At 34.4% G+C, this 12,352-nt stretch overlaps 1 protein-coding gene across 1 annotated transcript; it reads left to right on the top strand.

The window, feature by feature from the left end:
- Nucleotides 1–8,953: 8,953 nt before the first annotated feature.
- Nucleotides 8,954–11,588, top strand: LOC111811872 (protein CUP-SHAPED COTYLEDON 2-like). Its single transcript, XM_023698910.1, has 3 exons — nt 8,954–9,323; nt 10,381–10,646; nt 10,873–11,588. The coding sequence occupies exons 1-3, from the start codon at nt 9,155–9,157 to the stop codon at nt 11,326–11,328; spliced, it is 891 nt and encodes a 296-aa protein (XP_023554678.1). The 5' UTR covers nt 8,954–9,154; the 3' UTR covers nt 11,329–11,588.
- The last annotated feature ends 764 nt before the right edge of the window (nt 11,589–12,352 follow it).

Below are 12,352 nucleotides of genomic sequence, written 5' to 3'. Positions count from 1 at the left end.
GTCATGTTTTATTTGTGTCGTGTCTCTCATAGATTTCCTCGAGGTTTCTTGGTGGCCAAACAAGAGGGATTGAGAAGAAGCTGTAAAATTAAACCCTAGCTAGGTGGCGAAGAGAGCTAAGGAAGAAAAAGAAACTGATTAATATTCATATTTTGTGATAGACTTTACTTGTACAAAACAATTTCCCATGTTTGCAAGCTATCCACCGAATCTTTTCAAATAATAATTTAAGTTTGAAAGTGACACATAAATGATTTATGTGAAAACGAGGGGCGAAAAGAAATTCTAAATTGGTTTCGATTTGAAATGTAATAGCCAAAACCCACCACTACCCGATATTGTCTACAGATAAGGAGAGGTTTCCACACTCTTATAATAATCAACCCCTCTTGGGAACCGAGCGTCTTCGCTGGCACACCGCCCGGTGTCTAGTTCTGATACCATTTGTAATAGCCCAAGCCCACCGCTAGAAGATATTGCCCGCTTTGGCTCGTTATGTATTGTCATAAGCCTTATGGTTCTAAAACGTGTCTGTTAGGGAGAGGTTTCCACACCCTTATAAGGAATGTTTCATTTCCCTCTCCAACCGATGTGGAATCTCACAATCCATCCCCTTTGGGTGCCAGCTTCCTCCGTTGGCATACTGCAGGGTGTCTGGCTCTGATACCATTTGTAACAACCAAAGCTCACCTCTAACATATATTGTCCGCTTTGGCTCCNACCCTTATAAGGAATGTTTCATTTCCCTCTCCAACCGATGTGGAATCTCACAATCCATCCCCTTTGGGTGCCAGCTTCCTCCGTTGGCATACTGCAGGGTGTCTGGCTCTGATACCATTTGTAACAACCAAAGCTCACCTCTAACATATATTGTCCGCTTTGGCTCCTTACGTATCACCATCAGCCTCACGGTTTTAAAACGTGTCTGGTAGGGGAGAGGTTTCTACACCCTTATAAGGAATGTTTCGTTCTCCTCTCCAACCGATGTGGAATCTCACAATCCATCTCCCTTGGTGGCCAGCGTCCTCGCTGACACAATGTCGGGTGTCTGGCTCTGATATCATTTATAACAGCTCAAACCACCTCTAGCAGATATTGTCTATTTTAGTTCGTTACGTATCGCCGTCAGCCTCACGGTTTTAAAACGTGTCTGCTAGGGAGAGATTTCTATACCCTTATAATGAATGCTTCATTTTTCTCTCCAACCGACGTAAGATCTCACGTCAAGCGACTCTTAAAAAATAAGAAAAAAAAATCACTTTTGAGATGGTGAACTTTTGGGATTCATTTCCTTCTATAGTTGAATGGTATACGTTAGCTTTTGTTTGAAAACAATGTTATTCTAATATGATAAAATCTTGTCGTGGAAGCCAAATCTTAAACAAGTGAGATTGTTGAGATAAAAAACGACATTAATTCTCATTTTTAACGGTTATATTACTTTTTGTGAAAAGGGTTTGAATCTTAAGAAATTTAGAGAGAAAAAACGTGAAGGAATGGCATGAAATGAGAGGTCGAGTTCGAATTTTTGAGCTCGGGGAAATCAAGCTAGGGTTTTTCTGATAGGAAGAACGTGAGATTATTATGTAGGGGTGCTCAAAAAATCCAATGACATAAAAACCCGATCAACCCAACTCGACCAGTACGATTTGAATAGGTTACCCTAAAACAAGATTAGGTTGAATCGAACTAACCCGAATTTACTGATACGAAGAATATGCGAATATTATGAAGGATTATTACGTACGGGTGTTAAAAAAAATCTAATGACCCAAAAACCTTATCAACCCAACCCAACTCGTACGATTTGAGTAGATTTCCTTAAAACTTGAGTTGAATCGAACTAACCCGGATTTATTGTTAATTTTAATTAATACATTTTTGCTTAGGATACCATTTATATACCTACATTTATTTAACTTCATAATTTTTTTTTTAATTTTTAATTATTTGAAATGTAATTTTTCAAAAATATATATCTTTGTTTGAGTTGTAAATCTTAATTAAATATTTAAAAATAAATAAATAAATAGATGTTCCCGAACTAACATTTTACTTTTATTAAAATAAAAAATTTGAATAAATGACCCGAACAACACGAACCAATCTAATTCAAAATTTTTATTTGTTTAATAAGAGTTGTTTGAGATGACAAAAATTACGACCAAACAATTGAGCTGGGTCTAAAAACATGTCTCAACCCGACCAACCTAACCCACGAACACCCGTAATCAGGGCTCGAAAATAGGTAGAGTTATGTAAAAGGGTATCCAAGGTTTTTCCCCAAAAGTGAAGTAACTTAGCTTTTGGATAAAGTGTTGTTATAAAATACACAAAAAGTTGCTCATTTCATGGCAAAGTTGTTGAAAAATTCATGATTTTTTAATATTTAATCTTTTTTATTTTTTTACTTTTGTGCACATGAATGCCCTAACCCTAGCAATCAATGGGCTTGTCACTATCACTTAGGGGTGCTTAATTTTTGCACCAAATTCTAACCCTAACCCTAACCCTAACCCTAAATGATTCGTATCTGTTCCGTTTGATAACAATTTTGTTTATGAAAACGTGTTTGTTTTTCTCACGATTTCTTTACTGAAATCAATTCGTAGCCATTGGGAGTAGATAACATCCATGCCCAGAATTTAAATTAGAATTTGGGTCGGGATTTGACGCCTGATGACTCCGACATTTTTCTTCATCCCTTGCAACATGAACCATGTATGTTACCTATTTGTCTTGAATTGCTCGTAAAAGTGAAAACTGTCCCCCACAAACTAACACAAACCCATTGAGATGCTTTGTTATCGTTCACCTGTTATAAAATTGCTCAAGCTAAACTTTCGAGTTCCTATGATTGAGTTACTGAAAAGAAATGTGCACGTTATTGATATAAGTAATAATAACTTCATATCTTCAAGATCGCTCTTATTCAAATATAGTCTCGGTTCATTCGTGTCACATCCTAAGTTTAAAAAGCACGATAATACATTGAACTATAATTATATTCCATGTATATTATAAAGTTAATTTTGGCTTTTCTTGGATATTGAAGCTAATTTCTTTCTAATTTAAGCAAGTAATTAAGCCATGTAGCTAATTTCATCAATATCTTTTATTATGGATTTTTTAATTAGCTAGATTGAAATATGAAATACATTAATGAGAAAATAATAATAAGAAGAAAAATTTCAATTAATTAAATGTATAAACTTCCTTCTACCATATAGTATACGTTTCTGACCCAAAGAAGTGATACATTTGGCATTTAGTGAACTATATATTTAATAAATATACACTAAAAATACTTGTAAAATTAATTTAAATTTGAAAATAATCTTCGAAAAATTGCCACGTGGAAAATTGATTTATTTCGTAATAAAATTAGTTTCTAAAAAGAGATTATGAGCCATCAAATATTATTGAATAAAATGTGTTTTTAAAGGAAAAAAAAAAGATGAAAAGAAAATAAAAAATGAATGAGTAGATTATGATTAACACTAATTAATTAGGGATTAGTGTGTTTGATTAACCAAATCTTGGTGTTCTATTTCAAGATCCAAATACAAGAATTGGGCTTGGTTACATGAATCTAAATGATTAATTGTATGGGGACGAGATTAATAATGTAGGGGTGTACACGAGTCGGGTTGAAAAATTCTTTTGGACTAATATGAATTAGGTTGGTGACCCGAGTAACCTGAATAGAGTTCAGAACCCGATACTCTATTCTTGAAATGAATTCGGTTGTCGAGTTATTTTTTTTAATTATTTAAAATGAGTTGGTGACTCGAGCAACCTAAATAGAGCTTACAACCCGGAGTTGTCGGGTTATTTTTTTTAATTATTTAAAAAGTCCTACTTATCCATGATACATGTTACATTAATAACTAAAATGTGAAATTTCATATTTGTTCGATAGGGAAATGAAACATTTCTTATAAGAGTGTGGAAACTTCTCCTTAGTAGATGCGTTTTAAAACTGTGAGACTAACGATGATACGTAACGGGCTAAAGTAGACAATATCTGCTCGTGGTGGGCTTGCACTGTTACAAATAATATCATAGCCAATTATCAAGTGGTGTGACAGCAAGGACGCTGCCTCCCAAGGGAGTGGATTGTGAAATCTCACATCGATTAAAGAGGGAAATGAAACATTCCTTATAAGAGTGTGAAAATCTCTCCCTACCCTAATAGACGCGTTTTAAAACTGTGAAATTGACGGCGATACGTAACAGGTCAAAGCATTACATAAAATCTCGTAAAACTCAAATATCAAATATTCACAACGCATAACTAACATCCGTTACAAACGTCAATATTCTTAATTCTTCAAAATAATATTAAAAGCAGGGCTGAGTTATAACTCAATTTTCCGATTAGTCGGGTTGATCTTACCAAAAAAAACGTCTACCCGTACGTGAACCAACCCAAATTTTTAATTTTCAAAAAATTCAACCCAACCAAGCTGAAAAAGGATCTAACCCAACCCAAATGTTCGGTTGGGTCCGATAGACCAAATTGGTCGAGTTCTCAAGTCATATAAACACCTTTAATCAACACAGCGGACCGAGAAAATTCATGAATTAATTAAATTAATTAACTTAACTTATGGAATGATTAAAAGTTGATTAAAAAAAGGGATAGTAATTTTAGGAGTAAATTATTGAAAAGAAAGAAGGGAGAATATGAAGCCGTTACTCATTCTCCAACATATAATATAAATATGTCATCATCTTTGATATACATTACCTAACAAAATTCCCTCTTTAGAAAAGAACCCTAACAATACAATTCATTAAATAATTTGTATTTTATATAGTTTCAATTATTATTTTTTGGTTTATAATATGCTTTTCATACGTCATATTTTCATTTACTTGTTCCTTAGTGTACATTTTCCCATCACATGTATACATAAATTCAACTTCTAGTGCTTACGTGGCTCTTTCTCCTCAAATTAGGGTTTTTTTTTTTTGTACCTTCAATTATTAATTACATCATTTTCATAACTAATCCTCTCCTTGAAATCATATCCCTAATTAATTATGTTACCATCTCTTTTCCCTTTTTATCTAATTTAATCTTTTAATCCATCTTTCCCTACCTACTAAATTCATTGTTTTTTTAGTATAACTCTCGAAATTTTAACTACACGTTAACATTATTTAAAAAAAAAATGACGGTGACGATACAGAAGAAGAACGAACCTAAATGAGAGGTTGGGTGTAACAACCGAAGCCCACTTAATATTGTCCACACTTTTATAAGGAATGTTTCGTTCCTCTCTACAACTGATGTGGGGTCTCACAATCCACTCCCTGGAGGCCCAACGTCCTCGTTGGCATACCGCCCGATGTCTAGCCCTGATATCATTTGTAACAGCCTAAACCCACTGCTAGCTGATATTGTCCGCTTTGGCCCATTACGTATCACCGTCAGCCTCATGGTTTCAAAACGTGTCTCCTAGGGCTTCGTTTCACACTCTTATAAGGAATGCTTCATTTCCCTCTCCATGACCCACAAACATTTCAAAAAAGTATAATTACGAAGGGGACAAATGTCTCTCAACGTTGAGATAAACCATTTTCATTGCTCGATGTGGATAAAGATACACCAAATTGCATAATTGACTGCTTTTTCAGATAAGGTTTTAAACCACGTGTCTGTTGAAGTTGAGCTGTCGATTATAGATTATAAGTTCATAACCCGAGATCATTCCCATTTCTGTCCCACAAACATTTTAAATATATATATATATTTTTTATTTAACTTAACTGAATAAGACATATATAATGAAATCGATACTGTTTCACTAATTTTTCTCATGACCCGGTCCTCAAATAATATGAATTTTTGTAAGGGTATGATTACAAAAAAAAACATGATTTTATTTGACACTTGTCTAATGATTCTTGACATATACAATTATTTTAAAATTTTTGTACACTTCGTGATGTGCATACTTTTGTCCATATATTAAAAAATTATTGCCCTTCTCTTATTGATGTGTTACATTCTTGAACTATGGATTTATCATATAATATAATCTTTTTATATGTATATATGTTTTTGTAGTTAAAGATAAAAATGGTTAATATGCTTATCAAGAGAATGAACTTTTGTTTGTTTGATTTGGCCAAAGTACCTATCCAAAGCTCTAATTATTGAGTATCAATCATATTAGAAATGTATTTGGAAAGACATACATTTTTAGCCTTCTACTTTATACATTTTTTTTCGGGTTTAGTATTTAAATCAAATGAGAATATGATACGATAAGTTACGGGTCTTTTTGAAGAGTTGTTTAACTTTTTAATTCATACTGCTTCGAAATTTCCTTTCTGAGTAGCTTTGATACCAGATAGATGGAGAGACAAAATAATAACATTGAAATTGCTAACAGGGCTGAGTAAACACGCATTACGTAATTACACGAGCTAATTTTATTGACATGTATGTATATGCTTAACTCTATAATTAACATGCTGCTTCAGAATTTCCTTCCCGAGTGGCTTTGATACCAGATAAATGAAAGAGACAAAATAATACCACTGAAATAGCTTACTGGGCTGCAAACTTGTGTTGCATAATTCATACACGAGCTAATTTTATTGACATGGATGTATATGCTTAACTCTATAATCAATATGCTGCCTCAGAATTTCCTTCCCAAATGGCTTTGATACAGACAAATAAAAGAGACAAAATAATAAAACTAAAATAGCTTATAGGGCTACAAATGTTCGTTGCGTAATTCATACACAGACAAAATAATAACACTGAAATAGCTTATAGGGCTACAAACGTGCGTTGCGTAATTCATACACGAGCTAATTTTATTGACATTGATGTATATGCCTAACTCTATAATCAATATACTGCCTCAGAATTTCCTTCCTGAGTGGCTTTGATACGAGACAGATGAAGAGACAAACTAATAACACTGAAATAGCTTACAGGGCTGTAAACGTGCGTTGCGTAATTCATACACCAGCTAATTTTATTGACATGTACGTATATGCTTAACTCTTTAATCAATATACTGCCTCATAATTTCCTTCCCGAGTGGTTTTGATATCGGACAAATGACGGAGACAAAATAATAACACTGAAATAGCTTACAAGGCTAAGCAAACGTGCATTACGTAATGCATACACGAGCTAATTTTATTGACATGTATGTATATGCTTAACTCTTTAACCAATACACTACCTCAGAATTTCCTTCTCGAGTGGTTTGATACCAACCAAATGAAAGAGACAAAACAATAACACTGAAATAGCTTATAGGGCTGAGCAAACGTGCGTTACGTAATTCATACACGAGCTAATTTTATTGACATGTATGTATATCTTAACTCTATAGTCAATGTACTGCCTCAAAATTTCCTTCCCGAGTGGCTTTGATACCAGATAGATGAAGAGACAAAATAATAACACTGAAATAGCTCACAGGACTGAACAAACGGGCATTACGTAATTCATGCCCGAGCTAATTTTATTGACATGTATTTATATGCTAACCTCTCGAGCCTTGCAACGTTCTTATATACTGATTTGTTTACTACGCGTTATGTTTATTAAACCATCACATCATCTCCTAACTATGTTGAGGTATTTGTTTTTAGAGTGTAATATCAAAGTTTCTATTAAGTATCATATTAGTACATTGGTTCAAGAGAATCATCTGCCTAACTAGAACTAAAATTTAAAAATATTGTTAATTTAATTTTTATTTAGAAACCTAAAATACTTATTAAAATATAGGACTTTTTTTTTATTCTTTTATTTCTATTTTGAATATGAGAGAGAAAGGAGAGAGGACTCTTACGAAGGGAATTAATAATTGTTTAAAATATTCTTAATTAATTAATGTAACTATCAATTTTTTAAAAACATTTTTTTTTTAATTTTCATTCAGATATGATCTCGTTTCATTCATATAAACTTTATTAGCAACCCTCAATTCCGTAACTTCTGAGTTTTGATGATTGAGCGACGAATAATAAAGGTACACGTTGTTGATATAGGTAGTAACTATCAAACAATTTTCAATTATTATGTCATATTCTCGGGACCACTGTTATTTATATGTGGTCTTGATTAATTAAATGTACTCTTTTTGTGAGATCCCACATTGGTTGGAGAGGAGAACGAAACATTTATCATAAGGGTGTGAATACCTCTCCCTATTAGACACGTTTTAAAAATCGTGAGGTTGACAACGATACGTAACAGGCCAAAACGGACAATATCTGCTAGCAGTGGGCTTGGTGGGATTGAGTTATTACAAAATTGTGAGATCCCACATCCATTGGAGAGGAGAACGAAACATTCCTTATAAGAGTGTGAAACCTCTCCCTAGTAGACACGTTTTAAAACTGTGAGGTTGATGACAATACGTAACAGGCCAAAGCGAACAATATCGGCTAACAGTGGGCTTGAGTTGTTACACTTTTTTACTCAGGTGTCATAATATGCCGACATTCTTATGAAAATTTATTCAACAAGCCACGACGCACGACAATTAAGATGTAAATTTGAAATACTTCTCTCTCGTACATCAACAACGAAAAATTACGAGCCACATCAGAGCGGTGGGATCGAGTTTACTTAATGCGATTAACACCAAGTAAAACTCAAAATCCAATAAATTATTACATTACGTACAACTCAAGAAAAACCAATTTCAAATTAGGGTTTTCAATACAAAAAATTTAACTCCAAACCCCATTTTTAATAATTGTAATTGGAAAAAGGGTTGTTTTGGATTGTTTCTTTATCAAACTTTTTTGACCTTTTGCACAATTTTCTTTTCAAAATTAAAAATAAAAAATAAAAAATAAAAAAAATTAAATTTATAGTCATCATCCCTTTGTTCAAGATTTCTTGCAACTTGGGATTTTGCTTGAAAACTTTACCATTATAACTAACTCCCTATGCATATAAGCATGGCCTGCCAAAAGCTTATATCAACTTATAGGAAATAAACCCCTTTTTCATTCATACCCCAACTATATATATCAATACAACCAAATCTTCCTTCCTTATTAGATACCCATTTCCTTCCCCAAATTGCTCTCTTCTTCTTCATTTCTCTTGAGTTTAATACCCATAATTTTGTTCTTAAGTTCTTAGTTGTTCTTAGCAATGGGGCTTAAAGATATTGGAGCCTCCCTTCCTCCTGGGTTTAGATTCTACCCAAGTGATGAAGAATTGGTTTGTCATTATCTTTACAAAAAGATTATGAATGAACAAGTTCTTAAGGGCACTCTTGTGGAGATTGATTTGCATACTTGTGAGCCATGGCAGCTTCCTGGTAGGCTCTTTTTCCTATGAATCTCAGCTATTTTCGAGGGTTTTTCTTGGATTCATAATGGGTTTTCTTCAATTTGTTCATATGTTTCTTAATCAATTGGTTTGGTTGATGTTTTGTGTGTAAAAAGATGAACTTTTTTGCATGAACTTGTAAAGAACAAAGATTTTCCAATGTTTTTGTGTAGTACGATGTGGTTTTGTATGACAAAAAATTTGTGTTTTTGGTTCTTTGTTTACCTTTCGATGTCATACGAGGTGGTTTTAAGAGGCATTAATTTCATGACAATTGGCTAAATCCCAACCCTTTTACGAGGATCGGATTTTATCTCGACCTCAACCTCGACCTCAACCTCATTCACATTAAATATCCAAAGAATCTCTCTTTCTCTCCTACCCCACGTACAAATACGTGCATTCGTGTAAAAATCTTGTCTTTCAGTGTTTTGTTTCGAGAATATTCCATCAGATGCTTTGATCGTTGAGCTATTTTTAGCGTTTTTTTTCAAGACCGAAGCTCTATTTCGCTCTCGAACTATTAGATAAGGTTTTGTTTAGGGAAGACACGTAGAAGAGAGGGAAAACAATGGATCAAAATTGAGAAACTTTTGGTCCCATAATTGAAGTAATATAATATAAGTTGATGAGTCATAATACCCATTTTCCCACAAGTGCTTGAGCTAGCTTCAACTTGTAGAACAAGCTTCATTAATTATTGATTCATTTCTTCTTTGTTCTTAGTTCTTCACAAAATTATATATCAAATCTATCTTTCATGCAAACAAATCTTGTTTTGTTGTTTATGATCATCATTACATTGCTAATCATACCTTTATGATAGGGCGATTATTGTAATTTAGCGTGAAAAAATACGTTAATTTATTAATTATTTAGTTGATTAATATCTTAATCATAGGCTTCATTAGCCTTAGGCCTTAGTTTCTATTTTATTCGGTAAATTATTCATTACTTCAATAGAATAAGTTCAATCATATATAGTTAATGAAAGCGAAAGATTAATTTAACTAATTAATTCTTTTTTGTTTTTCGGGAATTAAAAGAGGTGGCGAAGCTGAATAGCAACGAGTGGTACTTCTTCAGCTTTCGAGATCGAAAATACGCGACGGGATATCGAACCAATCGTGCGACGACATGTGGATATTGGAAAGCGACTGGGAAAGATCGAACGGTGGTGGATTCGTCAACGGGGGAGATCGTAGGGATGAAAAAGACTTTGGTGTTTTATAGAAACCGAGCTCCAAATGGGATTAAAACGGGATGGATTATGCATGAATTTCGTCTAGAGGCCCCTCATAGGCTCCCAAAGGTTGGATTTTTCATTATTTTTTTTTTTTGCTTTTTAGTCCTTCAATTTGGAAAGAATTATATTCATGTACCCTTAAAGGGTAACAACACAAAAGTTGGTGTCTTTTTCCACTTTGGTCATATTCAATTTAATGAATTTTTCTTGGTTTGCATTAAGAAAGAATATTTATTTTTTAGTCCCTCCAAAGTTCAAAATTAACAAAATGAACCAATTTATGTGAGTGCAGGAGGATTGGGTTTTGTGTAGAGTGTTTCAAAAGGGGAAGCAAGAAGACTACAACAACAAACTCAACCAGCATTTCACGTTCGGAAACTTCGAGCACGTTCCTTCTGTACTCGTCCGAGCTCCATCTCCCCCTCCGAGTGATCCGAGCAAGACTGTGATGCCTTCTAGCTACAATGTCGATATCGATATCGCTTCGTTATCGTCTTCGATAGCTCCCGAACAGATCAGCCATAGCCACACAGGCAGCTGTTCTTTTCTCCATCTCCTTCAGCAGCTTCCTCAAGAGAAACAAGACAATAATCCCAAAACTGATCAACTTTTCTGCCCAAAAAATAATGAATCAGATTATGGGGTTATGTGGGAAATGGATTTGGAAGAACATACCTTTCGAGACGGTGTCGTATCGAACTTGGATCAGATGGAATTCGACGTCGATAGCAGCCAGGTTTTCCTCTGAAAGGGCGATGATATCTGCTACGCTACGCTGTGCTGTTGATATATAGTTTGTAATTAATGTATGGTGCATTTGGACATAGGAGAGTATTGGGGCATTGTTGCTTTGGACACACTTAGATTTCATTCTTTCTTTTAAATCTTTGGTCTTGTTGTAAAGAACATTAGTCAAAGCTGTAATGATATCAGTTAGGCGCATTAATGTGGATGCAATAAACTTGTGATTTTTGATACCACAATATAGAGTTCATATGATTACGAAGCGGAACTACGACCCACAAAGCTCGAGGAGATGCATTTGAATCGTAAGAGTTCAAGGGAAACGAAAGTCGCTTAGCTTGTAGAGTTAGAGTGAAATATTCCTTGAATCCCCCGAACGTTACTTAGCTTGTGTAAGATCCCACATTGGTTGGAGAGGGGAACAAAACCTTCTTTATAAGGGTGTGGACACCTCTCTCTAGTAGACGCGTTTTAAAACTGGGAAACTGAGGGCAATACGTAATGAACCAAAACGGACAATATCTGTTAGCTGTGGGATTGGGCTGTTACAGCTTGTGCATGAGTTGGAAATAACACGTGACATTCTCAGTTGTTGTGGGGATGAGACGACATGACATACTACCATTATGTACACAAGATTTTCCCCATTAGAATTGAGAATGTTGATCCTAATATACCTTCCATTTGTTCATGAGGTCCTATCGAGACTGCAGGCCTATTCATGAGGTCCTATCGACAAGCCTAGAGATTTCGTTAAAGAGAGTACATGTCTAAATATCATCTTACCCGAGTCGTGCATACTTCATTCGCACTTAGACACCTTACCCCAAGCTCATTTTGCGAAAGCCATACATATTTTTTTCTTAATTTTCATTTTCTTGTTTTCTTAAGTTTCACAAGGTTTGGTGATGTGAGATCCCACATCGGTTGGGAAGGAGAACGAAGCATTTTTTATAAAGGTGTGAAAACTTCTGCTTATCAGACGCATTTTAAAAACCTTGAGAGAAAGTCCGAAAGGGAAAGCCCAA

This window comes from Cucurbita pepo, chromosome LG15 (assembly GCF_002806865.2).
Source record: "Cucurbita pepo subsp. pepo cultivar mu-cu-16 chromosome LG15, ASM280686v2, whole genome shotgun sequence".
NCBI classification, from domain to species: Eukaryota; Viridiplantae; Streptophyta; class Magnoliopsida; order Cucurbitales; family Cucurbitaceae; genus Cucurbita; species Cucurbita pepo.
The sequence above is the reverse complement of the archived record's forward strand: the minus strand, read 5'-3'. Positions and strand labels throughout refer to the sequence as shown.